At 45.7% G+C, this 19,529-nt stretch overlaps 1 protein-coding gene across 2 annotated transcripts in view; it reads left to right on the forward strand.

Moving 5' to 3' along the window:
- Positions 1–18,247: 18,247 nt before the first annotated feature.
- LRP5 (LDL receptor related protein 5) overlaps positions 18,248–19,529 on the forward strand; it is a 137,107-nt gene continuing 135,825 nt past the window's right edge. For both annotated transcript variants that reach the window (XM_088057275.1, XM_005522381.3), the window contains exon 1: positions 18,248–18,395. In XM_088057275.1, the coding sequence (XP_087913401.1) occupies positions 18,302–18,395 (94 nt within the window). In that variant the 5' untranslated portion in view covers positions 18,248–18,301. The remainder of the gene's footprint in view (positions 18,396–19,529) is intronic.

Consider the following 19,529-nt stretch of genomic DNA (forward strand, 5'->3'; position numbering starts at 1 on the left):
TTCCCTAAGGCCACCCACCTGGTGCTCAGAGGCACTGGGGCAGCCAGACTGGTTGTGGCCACAGCAGTGCTCTAGCCAAAGTGAGCATCTCCTGCCAACACAGAATGGGCTGATTCCTTCTTATTGGTAGATTTGTATTAAGTAAGAAATTAGGAATGCTATGTGTGCTGTGGTATTGAAGAGTCAGGTATATTGATTTACCTCTTTCTCCTGGAAGAGTGCAGGTATTGGGGTTTGCCAGCAGTTTGTGAAAATCTGTTGTGAGGGTAGGAGCAAGTGTTTCCAAACTATCCCTCTGGGGACTTCTGCTAACAGACTCATCAACTCACTGCAGTAAATTGGCCAAGGACTTTGTTGGGAGGTGGAATCTGAGGTGTTGTGGATGTGGCTGGGATTGCCCTAGTTAACAAAAATATAGCTGCAGGTACAAACTCTAGAGTCCTGTGAATGGTGTTTGCTACTAATGGCCTCTAGGTACTCTGGTGAGATGGAGCTTTCTGAATATCTGAGAGATTTTCCAATGGTCTGGAGCAAGGAGGAAGTGGCAGGGGAATGATCTCTCCATATATGTGATCTATCATGCTGCCTATGCAGCAAAGTAGCTGGACAGAGAAGGAGAAACGGGTAGGAGTTAAAAGGCAGGAAAACTTGCTTTTTGGCAGTCAGGCTGACAGAAGACTCGCCTTGCTAAGTGTCAAGAATTCCAGTGTTATGGAAATTGTTGCCTGAAGGTAGCTTGAAGGAGGGCATGCCTTGTGCTGGTAGTCTTAATACATCCTGGCTATTCAAGAAATAATATTCTTAAGGGTCTGATGGGAGACTAGGCTGCTTTTTGACCTTCCTCTGCTTGGCTTTGATTTCAGACTTTCCCTTCCTTGTTTGTATAACATAGGAACAAACTTTGATAACTTCAATTGCTGGCCTGGAGCTCAGACAACTGGCGAAAAAGGTCAGGAAAGAAAGTACAGTGCTACTGCTTTCCCCTGGCTGCTGCCCACTCCTTCTCCTTATCACTGAGGCCATTGGCAGCTCAGATTGCCCTTGCTCTTGTAACAAAGATTGCTGGGTAGGAGAAGAATTGCAAAAATGAGCAGCAAAAAGCAGACAAGACCTCAGGAGCAATTTGTAGGAGCATGTTTTAAAGCTCAGACCAGATTAAGGGGTGAGCACAGCCTGCATAAGAAACCTTCTCTGCAAAAGGCTTCACAGACTGTGCCAATATGCATCCCTGTGCTCCCCTCACCACTTCCAGACTGCGGTCTGTGACTGGTGGCGTTGGATCCTACTCACTTGAAGCTCCATCACCAACCTCATCCTTGGCAGTGACTGAGAAGAGCTGGAGGGGAGGAAGAGGAGCAGAATGGTGGTGTGGGTAACAGTCTTCATCTGTGGAAAGATACCCCGCTGGGTATCCTAGGACCCATCTGAAACCCTTCTGTGGCAGCTGAGGGCTGTGTGGGACTTGATCTAGTTCACTCGGAGATCACGGAAATTAAAGGCACTTCATTACAGCAGCACACATTGACAGGTACTGCTGGTGCCTGAACTCAGCCCATATGTCTTGCCTATGTCACTGGCTTGCATGTAGTGTTTTTTTTTCCTCTTGTGAGTAGCAATATTTACAGATGATCACTCAGTGGGGGTTCACAGAGTCATTCAGGTCCTTGCATCTTTATCCTCACGTTTTTCAGAGTGCAATTAACAAAAATTAATCTAATTACTTTTGTGTGTGCGAATGCCAAAATGCCAAAAAGACCTGGCTTTTCGCAGTCAAACCAAAGGGGTAAAATGCTCATTGGTTCACAGTACACTCCTATCCCTTTTCTTTGTGTTAAAACCTAAGCTGAATTACCCAGACTCCTTCAATTTGCATAACCAGGCCTGGAATATCCGAAGTCTGGGCTTTCCTCTGAATTTTGCCATACCAGTTTCTGAGAAAGGTTATCAGAAAACAGAATGCAAACTGAAATGCAGGAGAGGAGAGGAATTCACTGCCTGCCTGTTTTTAAACAGGAGTCCACCTGCTGAGAAGGTCTAGTACAGTTCAGAAGGATTCTTATTGTGTCACGGTGATTTTCCTATCTCTACTTCAAACCACGCTCTGCGGTCTTTTTCAGAGAAGGGAGAATGTCCTACTCTGCTCCACAGAAGCTACTTATAGCAATGTTCATGGTGCTGGAGAGCTGTCAGCTTTGCTAAGTGGTGAGGCAGGGGGGAAGCAGAGACTTAAGATAAGAATAGTAAGTGAAATCTAAAATTTGACAGGCCTGTCAAGGAGGAAATTACAGCTTGGAGGAGGAAAAGTGGTTGTGTTTTGAATTTTCTGTAGTAAATATAAAGTCTGGGGGTTTTGGCGGTGAGGAGGCAGTTCCACCAGGAATGTGTAAAGCTTTGTTTTGGACATGCCTGCCACAGCTGTTTTTCATTATAAGAGAGCATGAGGAGGACTTGGTGACAAGGAAACCTTGTTTACTACGGTAGAGCTTGTGTAGAAGATGCAGGAAGACAGGCAGAGATAAGTGTGGAGGGAGACTGGAGGACACTGGAAATCTCTTGAGTCCAGGTGCCACCTGAATGAGTTTGGCATAAGGTTATCCTCTCTTCCTCATCTCCACTGAAATAACAAGTTGCTGACCTCACCTGGCAGTAACTGCAGGGCAGTTCCTGGCTGTGCCAGGGGCAGGGCACTTGTTTTTCATGGGCTGTGTTTAAGAATTTGATACTTGCTTTTTAAATTTTATTCTAAATTCTGCTCTCAGGCCAGCTTGAACTTGTACTGTGGAAGAAGTGCTAGTATTTATGGCTGCTCTGCTGGGTTTCAGTCAAGGTTTCTGCCAGAGGGAGTGGAGGGTAAAAGGGGAGGTGAGGGATGGGCAGGAGAGCTCTGCAAGTCCAATCTAGAAATGTGCCAGCACACAGGCACGCACCATCACCTGCTGTTCAGGTGGCAGAGGTGTGAGATAAAGCGTTCAGGGCCGGGCAGCAGGCTGCAGCCAAAGCATGAGCAGTGCAGCCACATCTCAGCCCTTCCTGCTGGACTCTGCAGTGCTCTGGATAAGCTGTCCTATTCATTCCCTACTCCTCCATGTGGAGCATCGGCTTCTTTCTCTGCAGGATGTGTTCATGTAAGCTGGATGGAATTTGCAATGAAAACAGGAGAGGTACACCTTCATCCTTTTCTGCCTCCCCAGAGTATGAGGAGGTTTGGTCCTGTACCAGAAATACCTGTGATGAGTTTGGTGAAGGGAGGGACTGGGCACCAGAAATGACAGTACTGCTGTCACAGGATGTTCTGGTCTCACTTTTGAGGAAAGCTCTCAGTGTGTTGTCCTAGTGTTGGAACAGAGCTGTCCATCAGGACTGACACTGGGATATTCTCTAACTGTGCTGTGCATTTCCTCCTGGATGGGACCTCTTGGATGAGCTCCTGTGCAGCTGCTCCACTGGATTTCAGTAGGGACCCACATGTGAGCCATCCTCACCTTGGCAGGCCTGGGCTGCTTAGGCTGTTGGAAGGACTTTCCCCAGGAGAACAGGGGACCCTTCCCTGTGCCCAAGTTAGTGGGGTCAGCTATCCTGATGATATGAATGCAAAGCAGCTGTGCTCACATTTCTCAGGTCACATTTCCCCCAGGACCAATCTGTCCATACTTAGTGCACTCAGATGTTTAAGGTATCCCTTCATTTTGATGCTTCTCTGACTGCCAGTCTAATTGAAATACCTATTCTCAAGAAGAGAACGCTGAAGCACTTCTGAATATTGCTTGTTCAGCTCTTAGCTAGTGGTTTGTAAGAGATTTAGCTTGTAGCTTCTTGGGCAGGTGTCAGAATGAATCTGCTCTCCTATGGATCAGCTGGAGCCTTCAGTGCCTAATAAGAGAGAAGATCTGATTTGAAAAGTTACCTAGACATGAGAGTCCAGTAAAGGGTCTTGACCAGTAGAGATTCTCTGGTGTCTTAGAAGAGTTTAGGTCCTTCTCTTTATGGGTATAATAGGCACCCTATTCCTATGAACTTGTGCAAATTTGGTATCTTTGAGCCCTCACTTCTTCTGTCAAGACTGACAAAGAGTTTTAAAATATTTGAAGAGGAAAAGAAAATTATGGGTAGCAGACAGGCACAAGTAGATCCCTGTCAAGTAAATGGAACATACAGTTCTGTTTCTGAGCACTTATGGCCGTTTAAGAGGGTCATGATGTTCCTAGAATTGTTTGTATAAGGCATCAGGATGTTTCACTTTTCCTAACTGTCCTCCTGTTTAGACAGAAGGGGTGAGTGACTTTTGCCAGTTCTTGAAATGACACTCTTAGTAGTGATAATATCCCAGGATACAGGGATATAATGTTATTGATGAGCTCGGTCTTTGAATACAAAGCTGTTTGCTCCCACCTCTTCCAGACTGGATTGTGCTATGATTTCTAAGCTCTGCCAAAGTCCTTTTGGCTACTTTCTTATTGTTACAGAGCAAATAAAGGAGAGTTCCTAGTGCAGACAGCAGGGAAATCAGGTCAGAGCCAAATGCTGTTCTGCTCCCTGTGGACATGCTGGTGTGATAATGGGGAGCAGCGTAGCCAATGGTTAAGCCTGGGCAGTGCCTGATGACAACCTCTCCTACCAGAGGTCTGGTGTTGGATCCTTACAGTGCTATCACAGTGCCAAGAGTCTGGGTCAGGGGAGCCATGGAGCCAAAGTGAATGTTTTAGCAAAGGCTGATGAGCACAGACTGCCTCTGAACATCACTCAGAAATTTGAGCGTTAAGACCTTTAGCTTTATTCATTTCTGCCATAACAAAAAAGTCTGCTCAGGTGACCTCTCTCTCTCCCCCATTCCTTCCTCTTTCAACCTTTCTCTTTTTTTCCCCCTAGGTCCCAAATCACTATTATTAATCACTTAAAAGAGCTAAAAATAAAGGTGAGAAATGGGAACAAGTATTCTACTTTGCACATTCAGATTCACTTTGGGCTGGAGCATGAGGTAAGCAATGGGCTTTGTGTCCTTGCTCTTGCAAAGAGTGCAGAGGATGTGCGAGCCACGGTGGCAGAGGAGAAGAAGGTGGTGATAAAGCACTGCTCAGCTGAGCCTGGATGTTGCTTCTCTAGATCTCTCTTCCTTTTGGCTCCCCAGCCTGCAATACTTGCAAAGAGTAGGTCTGGTCTCTGCTTCCCAGTCAGCTGAAATGACTCAGGATGTGGCTTCTCGTTTCTGCCTCTCTAGTCCTCTGGGAACAAAACCTTCATGTTCTAAATACAGGCACTTCAGAGAGGAGGCATGGGCAGATTTCCCCACGCTTGCCCCTCTGTTTTCCCCCTTTGACCAAGCAGCACTAAGCTGGGTTCTTTCACAGCTTCTTGCTTAACTGCCACAGATTAACCCATCACTTGCCTTCTTTTCATTTCAAATTATTCACAGAATAAGACATACCTTTTAGTTCAAACCCCAGGAGTCCTCGTATTTTATAGTAAGTAGGCACATGGTCATATTTCAGCCTGCAGTTTTCAAAGGTCTGGAAATAAACGTTTGGCTTTTCTCAATGCCAAGCTGCTTAATAACCTGTTACAGCCTACACCTACTAATGCTCTCAGACACAAAGCTGTTGCCCCTTTATAGATGCTTTTTTCCCTGGCATGCGTTCTTGAGGCTGATTTTTTTTTTTTTCCAGTCTTGGCAGATAAAGTGCAAGATCTTTTTTTGCAAGTAGTCACTTTAAACTTTCCACTTTGGCTTGTAATTGCCCAATTGCTAAGAATCCTATTTCCTGTTGTGTTTTCTCTTTATTGCCATTTGGTTTTGGGTACTTCCTGAGTTATGGTGTCTTCTCACAATAGCAGCAGATGTCAGCATGGCTTTTCTGGTGGCATAGACTGTATAGAGCAAAACAGCATTGTCCACTGTGCCCATTCCTATGAGCTGGCAGTGCATCATGAAATTCCTTTAGTGCATAAAAGGTAAAGACAGGCTGGTTTTCACGTGAGGAGCTGATGGAACCTGTGTGTACCTGTTATGTAGTGGGCTTTACTGGTAGAATTGAGTGCGTATCAGAGATTGCAGCAAGATTAATTCCCCACCCTTTTATAGGTGGGAAAATCAAAGCACAGGTAAAAGTCATTCAGCAGTTCAGGTGCTGAACTGAGAATACAACCAGAATATAAGTCTCCAGCCTCTCAGAACTGTGACTTCTCTCCCTGAGTGGAGAGGCTTTATGTACAAGCATGATTAAAAATGCCAGAAATCTATGCCTTGACTAGGTTATTTCATGGCAACTAATGTTGACGTCTGTTGATTTTTTTTTTCCCAGGGCTCACACAGCAAATGGGGAAAAAATAGGATTGGACTTTTTGCTGTGATTTGATGCCTGTACTAGAGCTGTTTCCCAAGGACATGGAGGGTAGGTTATTCTTTTCCTCTTTACAGCAACAAGTATTGTTCTCACCTCTCCTATCAGTCCTCCTTCTGAGAGTTCGTGTGGTTCCTGTCTCCAGCCAGTGACCCCACATAACAGTTAACTGATGCAGTTTTTACAATGAATACCCTGTAACTCTGTAATATTTTCATCCAGACCATATTTTTCCTGGTTTGTTTTTGCCAAGGTCACGTGAAACACCGTTAGAGTCCTCAGCAGATTTCACTGTATTGGCTTTTTGTGCTTGCCTCGTCTCTCTACAAGGTCTTTGTCATAGAAAGAAACGCATTTCATTGGATCTGTTTGTGACACATGTGGGTGGGATTTTAGCTGTCTCCCAGATACTGAGTAGATGCTCCTACATGATTTGTTAGATTTTTTTTTTCTGTCAAAGGTGAAGAATAACGAAGCAATCCATAATTTTGACTCCTCCCTTCCCCCCTTTTCTAAGATGGTCATTGTCTTTACAATTCCTCTGGAAGCATCCTGGTCCTGTACAAGCTGTTAGATACCACTTCTGATGGCTCTGAGGGTTCTTCTAAATTCCTCTGGATTCATTTCATCCAGCTAAAAGATATGTAGCTTATCTATTTTGTTATTTATGAATTCTAACCTGAGGTTAAATATTACTGATATTACTGGTAGTAATTTTGTTGACTGCCTGATCTGTAGTGGTTTTTTAATAGACAATGAAGCAAAAAAAAATCATTGAACACTTCCTTGCTTAGTGATGATAAGAGTTTCCAATGCCTCTTCATAGATCTGTTTATCTCTTGTTTTCCTTTCACTAACATTGTACAAATTCAATCTTTAACATGTTTTTTTTCTCTGTTAGTTGTATGTTACCTTCTGCCATGGCCTTTCTGATTTTCATCTCTGTACATCAGTACCATCATTGCTTGTAATTTTTATCTCTTCTTCCAGAATCTACATGCTTCCTCTCTGTGGAGGTGGTTGCTGAAGAACCATAAGATTTAGTTTCTTTCTCCATGCCATTCCTGCATTAGGACAATTTGTGAGTTAGTTGTGCTTTGTTTAAGGACTGGAGGCTCCTATGAACTGTTTCCCTCACAGGACACGAATTCTTTCGTTTTCATTCTTTCTTTCCATTTATTTCCATGTTCAACAACTCATTTTGCTCTTCTTACTTTTTCTTAAGACTCTAGTCTTTATAGTTGGCTTCTTCTCTACCAATTTCCTTCCTTACTTTTCAGCTTCACTGCATTTCACTACTGTCAGCATCAAGTACTCCTCTGAGTGATTTCAGAGGTTTTGCATTTACAGTATTTCTTCTTCTATATGGCTTAACAACCTGTGGAGCAGCCTGTGCTCTTGTCTCAGCTCATTCCTTGCTCCCCCTGATTACTACAGGTAACCACTGTCATGTTTCAGTTTGGCTAAAGTTTCATAATTTGGTTTCTAAATTGTTTTCTTATGGCCTGAATTTACCCCAACTATCTTTGCTCTCTCTGTCAGATCTTATTCCAATTTACCAGCCACACTGAGGAGTTAAAATGCTTGTTTTACAAAATCCCTCAGGGAAGAGAGCAGCAAAGAAAACTCAAATGAAACTGGTGGATGTGTGTGTGGTGGTGTATGGATGCTAAATCTGAACCAGAGGGCCTGTGGTTATTGCAGGCTGCATAGCTCTCTCAGTCCTGCCTGAGAAGCTAGGCTGAGAAATTCATGGGAGGATTTAAAAACAATCCTCAAAGACAGAAAACAGCCCTTGCAGGTGCTGTTTGTCTGTCCCTTGTTTTCTTTGCAGGAGAAGGTCAGGAGGTGGTGTGCACCACTGACCAATGAAGGTGATGTAGTGGTTTACTAAGCAATAAGAGTTTCCTTTCTGTACTTTCCACGAATCAGTCTATAAAACAAGCCTGAAGTAATAAACTAAAAGAATTCTCCTGTTCTGACTCCATGAGAGTCTGTGTCATCTCTACCCAGCCGGTCCTAATAGAGCGACAGTGGAGGGTTGTGAAAATCAGTATAGCAAAGTTAACTTAATGGCTATCCTGTTTCTGAAGTGAAGTCAGTAAGCTGAAGATAGAGCTGATAGAAGTTTCGAGTAAAGACCCCATTTTGCTCTTGAGTGCAAGAGGATGAAGACACTAACTCAGTCACATCCTCCTTGTCAGCAGAGTGCTCTGCTGCATTGGCTGAAACAACTGTTTTCATCCCATAGAAGTCCAACAAGTAATGAAACTTTAATCCTTCTGTTTCCTAAGCAGAACATCATGTGTTCTTTATTTTAATTGGATTGAGGCCATGCTGATACTTCATTAGTACAACTATGAGCCTTACATAAATTCTTGTGCGCAAGTTCTAATCTCCTGGATGGTGTTTCATCTTCACGTTCCTGTGCCTGTGTGCTTGTGGTATTATTCTGTCAAAAATCTTGTCTAATATGTATTTGTGTTATGCAAATATTGTATTTTTGACATGTACTTTTGTTATCAGATGAAGATGGGTGGAGGAAAACTGTTAGGTCCAGAATATGCCCAGTATCTGATCATAGAATTAGGGGGTTGAAAGGGACCTTTAAAAGATCATAAAGTCCAATGCCCTTGCATTGAGCAGGGGCATCTTCACCTACATCAGGTTGTTCCAAGCCCTGGAAGGATCTGTTCCATGCTCTTCCCATGCCCAGAGGTAAGGCTGACAGGTCAGTAGTTCACAAGATCTCCCTTTCTACTGTTTTTTAAGATGTCTGCAATGTTTCCCTTTTTTACCTGGGACTTGATTGCCATGACTTTAAAAATATCTTGGGAGTGGCTTGACAAGCACATCAGCCAAATCCCTCAGGACTCTTGGATTCATCTTTTCAGGTCCCACAGATTTAAGTATGTTTCAGCTGGTTCCTCAGGTGGTCTCAAACCTGATCTTCTTTTACAGTGAGAAGGACTTTGCTCCCTCAGTTTCTGCCTTGCCCCACTCAAGAGCTGTGGGAAGAGTGTTGAGGCAAAAACTTGAGCACCTTGTCTGTTGTTCCACAGTTTGCTGGTCATGATAGTCAGAACTAGTACATTTTTGGACATTCTTTTCTGGCAGATATACCTGTAGAAGCCCTTAGTATTCTTTACATCCCTTGTCAAGTTCAGGTCCAGCCATACCGTGACCTTCCTGACCCCATCTCTACTCATACAAGCAATATCCCTATATTCTTCCCAGGATACCTCTCCCTTTCCACTGACTGCGTATTTCCTTCTTGCACTTTTACCACCAGTCTTGACTCATCCACAGTGGTCTCTTGCCATCCTTTCCTGGTTTCTCATGTGTGGGGATTGAGAATTCTTGTGCTCTGTGGAAGGATCCTTTGAGATTTGCCAGCTCTGCTCTTCTCCCTTGCCCCCAAGGGCAGTTTCCAGGGGGTCTTATTGAATTGAAGTTAGGAAGCAAAACTTAGGAATTTTGCTTTCCTAAAATTCAGCGGCCTGGCTTTACTCTGCCTGGTCCATATTCCTCAGGACTATGAACTCCACCAACACAGGATCACTGCAGCCCAGGTTGACTCCAGTCTTGATGTCACCAATTAGTTCACTTGTGCTGTTGAAAACAGGTCTGGTATCACATCTCCTTTGGCAGGGATGTCTATTACCTGGCTTGCCTGGCTTAAGAATTTACCCTCTGTGCATTCCAAGAATTTCCTGGAGCACCCACAGCTTGCTCTGCTACTTTTCCAGCAGATGCCATTTGTTGAAGTTGCCCAGCAGGATGATAGCTCTGATCATGACCTTAAGCTTCTCTTCTAAATGCCATAGGTTTGTAAGGTGCAAACTATGTGAAGTACTGAACAGATGCAGAAAATCCAGCCCCAAAACCAGTTTGTAAGAACTGATGCTTAGAGGGTAGAGAAAGCCACAGAAATAGTGGTGTTGTGTTCGCTTATCACTGTGCACACAGATCAGTCTGTTCTCTTCCCCCACGCTGTTCACAACAGAAATTCAACAGCCACCTGCTGGCACATGAAAGTTTGAAACTCAAATTAACTCTGAAATGAGAACAGGTTTTGTAGTTCTGTATGAACAAGAGTTTGTTAATTTTATAATCAATCCTGGACTGTCTGTAAAAGAAAATGAACATTCTTTAGTGTTGACAGGCCAATAGGAGCTCAGGGTTTTTGTGACTAACTTACCTTGAATTATAAGTCCTTCAGGAGTAGCAGCAATCCTTATTATAGCTGGATACTGCCCATTGCAGTGAGTTCCTTATCACTGACAGGAGTTCTCTCGAGCTGCTGACACAGCTCTGATTTTGTCCAATGTGCCTTTCCCAACAGGGATGAGAGAGAGAAAAATAATTATTAAAGAAAAAGAAAAAAGGAAAAAAAAAAAAAGAAAAGTGAAAAGCAAATTAGTGATGGAACCCCCCGCTGTGTTCCGCAGCGAAAAGCGTCCCAAGCACTCGCTCTCAAGCGGTGGGTGCCCGCTGGGCTCCGAGAGGCTGCGGCCGCTCCCCAAGGCTGCCATCTGCAGGTTCTCCAGCCCCTCCCAGCTCCGGCTCCCTTCGGGAACGCGGCACGGCCGCGGGAAGAGCTTCATTCGGCCCTCCAGGAGGGCTGTGAGCAGTCTGGTTCGCCACACAGCAAACTCGGGATAGGCAATGCCCGCTGCAGCCCAGAAAGCCAAACGTGCCCCTCTGCTCTGGTGAGAGCCCACTGCAGTGTCAGCTCCCAGGTCCCGCACAGACAGGACATCAGCCTGCTGGAGCCAGGCCAGAGGAGGGCCACCGAGATGATCAGAGCGATGGAGCACCTCTCCTGCAAGGAAAGGCTGAGAGAATTGGGGGTTTCAGCCTGGACAAGAGAAGGCTCTGGAGTGACTGAATTCTGGCCTTCCAGTACCTGAGGGGAGCCTACAGGAAAGATGGAGAAGGGCTTTTTATGACAGTATGTAGTGACAGAACAAGGGAGAATGGCTCCAAACTAAGAGTGGGTTTAGTTTAGATACTGAGAAAAAAAAAATTTACTGTGAGGTTGGTGAGGCATTGAAACAGATTGCCCAGAGAAGCTGTGGATGCCTCATCCCTGTCAGTGTTCAAGGATGGGCTGGACAGGGCTCTGAGCAACCTGGTCTAGTGGAAGGTGTCCTTGCCTAAGGCAGGGGGTTGGTACTAACTCTTCTTTAAGGTCCCTTCCAACCCACATCATTCTATCATTCTATACACTTTTTATTTGTTACAAAGTGCCGACCAGGTACTGTTCAAGAGAAGGTTAAATGCAATTAATTTTCATGTGTATTGACATCTAGAAGCACAGAAATCTTGCAGGAAACTTTATCAGGGATTTTTTTCCCCCTAGGTTACACTAGTCTGCAACTTTCCCCCACAGGTCACTTTTCTCCTTTTTTTTCTCCCTTAACTTCTGCTTTGTTTGGCAGCCACCAGGAGCATGCAGTGCAATCCCAGAAAGAGCTGCTCCCAGCATTGTCAGTGAGCAGATCACAGGCAGAACTGATGTAACTGCATTCAGGGTTGGTTTCGGCATCCACCACTTTAATATCTAAATAGTCATGGCACTGAGCCATATCATTAGGGCCTTTCCCACTGCATACAGTGAAAAGATTTCCATCTTGCTGAGACAGAGCAAGTCTTGCCTGGCATCTCAACCACCCACAAAAATTAGTCAGATGGTAACTAGTTGAGCATGGCTTTACCCCTATTCTACAACATTTTGTTTCAAAAAGTAACAGAACAGCTTCCAAATGTAAAAGAAACTTCTAATGCTGAAAATGTCAAAAAACTTACCTCAATCTGTGACCTTGTCAGTAATCTATTTCAGGTAGCACGTCACCAGCAGGTTCTGATATTCTTTCTACATCTTCCAATCCTACTTGGCTGATGTTTTTAATGGTGGAAGTGAGCTTTGTCACTGAAGGTATGGATGAATATGATAGTCACGTACTCCTGTCATGCACTGCTCTTTTACATGTGCATTTCAACCACATGCAGTTGGGGTGTAAAGTGAGGCAGAACCTGGCGGTTATATGGATACAAATTGTGTTTTGTACAAGCACAAAATACCTCCTGTTGCTGTCCTCAGTACCCAGACACTTGTGAAGTGCAGGTATGTTTGGAGCAGTGCAGGGGCATGTAAATACGCTACCCAAAATCACATCAATTTTCCATGACCCATTAAGCATCTGTTCTTGTATCCTCAGGGCAGTTCTGTCTGATGAGTACTGCATTTGGAGAAAGCTGCTCCTGCTACCCTTTTTCCTGTGCTGTGGTGAGACTCCACCTGGGGTACTGCATCCAGTTTATATCTGTGATGACTTCTTTAATTTTTGGTATTGCTTTTGCTACAGAAATATTGCTGTTGCTTATAATAAGAGGTGGTCCTTCACAACTTTGCCTTTACAGGGCAAAGAAGAGGATGCCTACTTTGAGACACTGAAGATGGTCATCTTCTCTCCCTCTCCCCTGCAAATCAATTTCCATGCCTAATATTTACTCTTTTGAAGCAGAACTTTGATGATTAATAGTTAATTTTGCAATCAGCTTTGCAAATGTTGCTGTCATGGAGGTTTTAAAGAAAAATTTTAGCTCATACAGTGCAGGGAAATGCAGTGACTGCTGTTCTGGTAGCTGTAGCAGGGCGTGTAGTTGTAACCAGAAAAGCATTTGGAGTCTAAGAATCACCAGCAAAAAAAACCCACTGAATTATTTTTATGTTTTCAGAACTTTTTATGGTGACATGTTTCTCAGGCAGTGTCAGCCCCTCTGTTCCTGATGTTGCTAGCCAGCATGAGGCTTTGGGAACAGGCTCTTTACACTCACTGTCTCACTTGAATGTTTTTTAAATGAGATAGCAGCAGGGCATTTGCCAGACTTTTTTTTTTTTTAATATTAGTTTTCCTCTTGCAAACCTATGTGAGCCATCTCTCCCCTTAAACTAATTTCTGCCAGGAAGCTGCTGTCCTGTAGCACTCTGCTCCCTTGGCTTGCAGTGTCTCCTGATTTCCCTGTGTTTGAGTTACTGGCATGTGTGTCCTGTTTATCCCTCTTGGAGCAGATGGACCTTGGGTATTGCAGAAAATCTCAAGCACTGGCAAAAGCTGAGAGATTGCCATTCTCCGTCTTGTTCTTTCTGTGGTCCCACCTAGGTTACTTGCAGCACTGTATTCCCTTAAAACATGCCACAACTATTTGAAAAAAACCTTTTTGTTTTATTTTGTTGCTCTCCCAGTCCTGTTTGTGACTCCATAACTGACCTCACTGGGGTCACCACACTGGAAACGATGGGGTTGCAATTCAGGTGTGGCACTGGAGCCCACTCTGTGCAGGAAAGCTCTCCAACTTACATGTTCTATAATGTAAGATAATCATGTGCCTAATGCTCTCCAGTTATATCTATAATGCACCTGTGCTTCTTCACATGCCTGAAAAGCATAGTTTTCTTTGATATTTAGCTCAAACTTTTCACTGTGCATACTAAGATTTTCAAGCTTTTTCAATCCTAGACGTTTCCCAACAAAACATAAGAAGTTCTGCATAGAAATTTTAAATGCACTAAAGTTTGACTTCCTTTTCAGTTTCTTTTAGGACTGCCTAAAAAGGAGCTTACAACCCACAGGCTGAAAGAGCATTGATTTTAATCTATGTCTGCATGGCACACTGTGGTGATTTAACTGATTGTTCATGTCAGAGTTGGTCTGGGGAAGGAGCAGAAGCAAAGGGAAGAAAACTGTCACACAAAGTTGGGTAGTTGAAATATTTCAGGGAATAATTAGTTTGAAAAAATTAGGCTATTGTCCTTATGCAATGCCAGGGAAGCTGCATGATACAAACAAAGGTATTATTTTTCTTATTGTCATTTTCTTTATGGATTAGAAGGTGTTGATGGTGACACTTTGCCACCCTTTCAGGCAGCTTAATGAGTGGCAGTGCCGTGATTTGGGTTTAAATGTGGAGCATTATTTGGCACCTAAACCCTCACCTTTTTCAAGGCAACACCTAAATGTCCTACCAGCCTCAGAACCAAACCCACCCCTTAGCAAGACTACTTCAGATTTCTGCTCAGGAAAGGTAATCTTGCCTACAGCTGAAAGCCTAGATACGTTTTTTCTCAGTGTGTCTATTTTTCTTAGGAGATGAGGGAACCTGTATCCAGAGAATACTTTCTGCCATCATTTGTGACTTGTTCTAGATCACCTGTAAACATTTCCTCTTCTGATACAGGGTGATAGAGAACAGAGGTCCACATATTTAGGTGGAGACTGCTTTCTAGCTGGGAGTGAAAGGGTGAAGAAGTGTATTTGAGACCTGGGTAGAGGCAAATTATTTTGTCATATGGCCTTAGAAATAAAAAAGGAAATTGTTTTGACGGTGGGAGTCAAAACATTTGTCTCTGTTTTTTACTGATCACTTTACCTTTCCTTTGCAAAGCACCAAAGAGCAGCCTCAGTCTATCCCGGTCTAGTGACTTCATCTTGACTCAATTGCACTGCCCCAGAGGAATAAAGATGTGTGTCTTGGTACTGATATTCACCATGAAATAAACCTGGGTGTCAGTTGTAAAACAGTAGACCCACTTTAGGGCCTTCTGCTGTTGTCATTAAAGGTTAGCTCCACAGGAGCTCAGACAGTTCTGGCAGCTGGGAGAGAAGGATATTGTAAACTGGGGTAGGAAGGAGAAATCCAGGAGGAGTAAACATGCAGAAACATCTGGAGCATTTCAGTCAAACCCAGTTTCCCAGCTGTGGTGGGATGAGATAACGAAGGGAAAGCAAAGAGCTGTGTCTGAGCACTATCCTGGTCCTCAGACACAGCTCTTTGTTTTCCCTCCTTTATCTCCTCGTGTCCTTCCTTTCTCCATCAGCGATGGTAATGGAAGATTGCAGTTACTGACCTGCTTTTACACCTTGGCAGGGGAGGGCTGGGCTCCCAGTCTGGATTTCCTCCCTTTCCTGCTTCTTATAATCAGGATCCAAACTTGCTGCTGTTTCTGTCAAATTGTAAAGAGAAATTATGAAAGTTAGGAAAATTATTCCCTCTGCTCCTTTTATTGTAGGAAGAGATAGCGAGGAAGTGCTAGACTATGACTTGCCCAGAATCACACAAGAAATACTGGATGAAATGGAGCATTGGCTTTTTTGTTTTTACATTCTTGGACACTGTGAGATGCAGCAGTATGAAAAAAGATGCTTCTTTCTTCAGTTAAAATGAAGGCTAGAACTTTGCTTGTGCTATCCTGATAAGTGCTTTTTGTTTGTTTATTTTTTTCATAGTTTTTTACTTTCTTGCAAAAAATACGTATATACATTTTGGGAACGTCACAGCTATGCCTCCCCTGGTTTTGCTGGAGGAATTTTTGCAGGGCTGGAAAATAGATGGAAGGCAGCTTGCTCAGCTCATGACTTGATTTGCACAACTTTAACTTTCTTTCTATTAGCCTTAAAACGTATTAAAATTAAGATGGCATCTTTTGGGTTGGAGAAAGACTGTGTTCCTGTCTGCTACTGCATTGGCCATCACTTTAGATGAATGTCTTTAATGTTTTTTTAGCAGAGGTGTTATGGTCAAAGCCCCAGAGATGTGTTGTGGTTAAGATTCTCTTCCCTAGCTGCCTGCCTCCATGGCCTGATCTCTCTTCTCATTTTGTTTTAGATTGTGAATCAGTCTATTACCCAATCTGCTAATTGCTCACATGCTGCTGTCTCTCCACTTTGGTATCAGCTGCTGTCATTCCTAACCTGACCATGCAGTTTGACAGGGTCAGATAGGGGGATAATCAACTTGTGGATGGAGCAGAGATAGCAGCAGGCCAATTACATCCTGCTATGGGACCTTAGGACCTGACCTACCAAGTTCTGGGAGCAGTTGCAGGCTGAAGGAGAAGTTGCTGCTGCCCTCCAGCAGTCTGTGGGCAGACTCACCCCTTCCACATGGCTTACTGCTGCCATTGGAGCGATGGATGGGTCATCTCAGCAGCTGATCCCTGATCCTGTTAGGGCCAGAGGCAGGAAGGGCAGGGAACCCAATTGCCCTGGTGCCATTGAGGCAATCACAGAACAGCCTGGCTCTCCCTGCAGGCTCACAAACCAGTTTTGTATATGGCCCCCAAGCTGATTAGGGTTTGGGATGGGATACTTACCCCACTGTTCCCCACTGCCTGCTGCAAGTACAACTGTTTAGTGTGCCCTTTCTCTGCCTCTAACTTCAATTAACCCTACTTACCATGATGCCAAGACCGCTGGGTAATTTCCACAATGCAGGAGGTCAGACCCATCAAAAGTAAAGTCCAATCACTGTCTTCAACAAAGAAATCTTTCTTCCAGTTATTTGTCTGGTGTTGGCCAATTTCTTTAAGCAGATACAAAACAAAACCCTCATTCAGTTGGTGTTCACACAAAGTTTTTCCATTAATTATTTGCAGCAGCCTAGATTTGGGTTCCAGTTTATTACAGATCTATCACCAAAGACCAACTTCTGCTTTTCTTGCTTTCAAGGAAGTCGAGATTTTTCTAGGTTTTAAATACTGGCTAAAACAAGCCCTCTTTAAAATACATGTTCTCTATATGTTAAACCAGAAGCATAAGGGAGAAGAAAAAGGTTCCTTTCCCCTTTATAGGTGATCTTTAATGTCAGCACTATAAGCCATTTGTAACCCCTTGAATTTTTAAACTGCTTTCTGAGCTAAATTGAATGTCGCTGTCTTTAGAAACAAACCAAATCAAAACACTCGGTCTTTTCCCTTGCAGGGGATGTCTGCAATGGAGTAACCAACAGAACCTAAAACAATTATTGAATGTCTGATCCTGGTATTTGAGTTGGGCAGGGGTCCATGGGCAACTGAGAAGAAATCTCAGTTTCTGCTCTAGCACCTACAGCAAGGCAGATATAAATTAGTACGTGGCAACCTGGAAGTCACTCATCTCTTAAACGTAATGAAACTATTAAAATGTAACATCCGTTTGCTAAGTGCTTGCTTGTGATTTATGGCTCCTGCTCTGAGACTTGCAAAAACTATTTAAAGGGGATGCCGGGAAAACCCTTGTGATTTCCACCTCTATACAAGGCCATCTAGCAATCCTTTTTCTTATTGCCAAATCAGTGTCAGCACAAGGACACCGATGCCCAAAAATGGACACTTAAATGAAAATTCTTGACTTGTGCCGTTTGGTTTTACCACTGTGAGGGAGGCGGGGGCAGTATCTGGCCTGTGAAAGGTGCGGGATGTTCCAGTGTGAGCCAGGTGCTGCTCAGCCCTCTGTACCTGGCCCCGGCACAAGGCAAGCCCCAGGTCACAGGGCAGTTTCTGCCTTTTTTCCTGGTGGTAATGTGTTTATAGGAGCAGGTGGCATGCTTGACAGGGAGGACGGGGGAAAGACAGCAAGACTATTTTTTAATGCATTTTTCTTTGAAAACTACTGTTTTGTAGATGAGTCACTTAATAAAATGTTTGTTTTAGTGGGAGGAGAAAAGCAAGAACGAACCTCCGTTAGGGAAGAAAGCAACCACTCTTTTTCCTGGAGACAGAAAAAGGGACGGGCGTCCCCGCTGTTAACTTCCAAATCCACCAGCCAAAGGTTGCTTTCTGAACACGCGGCGAGCCATCTTCTCCAGCCTTCCCGGCTGCTTCTGGAGTAATTGCTCCCGAAGGAGCGAGCTAACAAGATAAAGAAGAAAGCCCCACCTCCTCCCCGCGCGGCCAGGTGTTCCCACGCGTGGGACGCGGCGGGACGGTGCGCCCCCGCCCGCTCCCGGGATGCGGTGCGAGCCGGGATCCTCCATCCCAGCCCCCTCCCTGGCGGCGGCCTGAGGAGGAGGAGGAGGAGGAGGAGGGTCGGCTCCAGCGCCTCCCTCCTTCCCCGCCTCCCTCCTCGCCGAGCGCAGCGCCCCGAGCATGGAGCCTGCCTGAGACGCTCCGTGCGCTCCGGCAGCTGCTGCGGCGGCACAACATGGAGGCGGCCCCGCCGCTCCCGCTGCTCCCGCTGCTGCTGCTGCGGCTCCTCGCCGCCTCGGTGCTGCGCTGCGAGCCGGGCTCGGCCGGGGGTAAGCTCGTCGGGGCGTCGCGGGGCCCGGGCCGGCGGGGAGGCGAGCGCCGCTGTCCCTTTTGTTGTCGGACTTGGGCAAACTTTCCCCCGCGCTCCGCCGGGAGTGCGGCGGGGAGGGGCGGGAGCGGGGCCAGGCTCCCGCGGAGGGAGAGAACGCGCACATGGACGAGACGGGCCGGGAGCAGGACGGGAGGTTTGCGCCGGTTCCCCCCCACAAACTATTGCTCCTCGCCCCTCTTTCCTGCAAAAAGGGTGAGCAGGAAAAGGAGGCCTCTCCTCCCCGTTCCCTCTGGACGTATCCCGCTGGGGGGACGGGGCGGCTTTCCCTCAGGGGTGGCTCAGGTAAACGCGCACAGTTGCAAAAAGAGAGACAAAAGTCGCCCCCCCCCCCCGCCCCCCCCGTCCTTCCGCGGTCCCGGGCAGGGATTTCTGTGGAGTTCGGAGGGGTCGGTGTCGGGTGTCGCTCAAACTCTTGGCCGGGCCGGGGAGGGGGTGGGGGGAAGGCGAATTTGGTGCGTGTGCCCTGTGTTTCCCCCCCTGGCCCCAGCTCCGATGTGAGGCTGCAGCGGGCGGCGGCGGGACCGGCGGGACGGGCGGGGGTCCGGCCCGGCCCCGCGGGAGATCCCGGAGCTGCGGTCCGGGTGCCCCGAGCCGGGCACGGAGCCTGCTGCCCTCCGCTTTCCCTTGGCCTTCCCGTTTTTAAGTGAGGGTGCTAATCCTTTTAAATCACAAATAAACGGAGGCGGTGCTGTGCCTGCAGCATCCTTGGGGAGCGGGCTGGTGCCCGTTTCTCCTGCGTGCGGCTTCGCTCCCCACTTTGTTTCGCCCAAGCCGGGGAGTTCGGGCTGCATGTGCAGGACTTCTGGGTTTTTGCTGCTGCATGTGGTCCGCCTGAATACATCACCCCGGTGATTGAGCAAGCCGAAGCCTGGTTGTTGCGATTTCCTAGGTAGTTTAGAAAACTCGGCGGTGTGGCCAAGGCTGTCAGAACATCACCCCAGGGCCTCTTTTTATTAGGCCACCCACCTTTTCAAACCTCCTGTAATTATTAGAACTGTCATTTAGAGCAAGAGAACCGACCATTTTCTGCTGGCATCATCATTCTGTATTTTTAGTTGGAGCTCTGTGTGGG

Source organism: Pseudopodoces humilis, chromosome 7 (genome assembly GCF_049639895.1).
Source record: "Pseudopodoces humilis isolate 2021_Gansu_Grassland_sample_001 chromosome 7, ASM4963989v1, whole genome shotgun sequence".
In the NCBI taxonomy this organism is placed as follows: Eukaryota; Metazoa; Chordata; class Aves; order Passeriformes; family Paridae; genus Pseudopodoces; species Pseudopodoces humilis.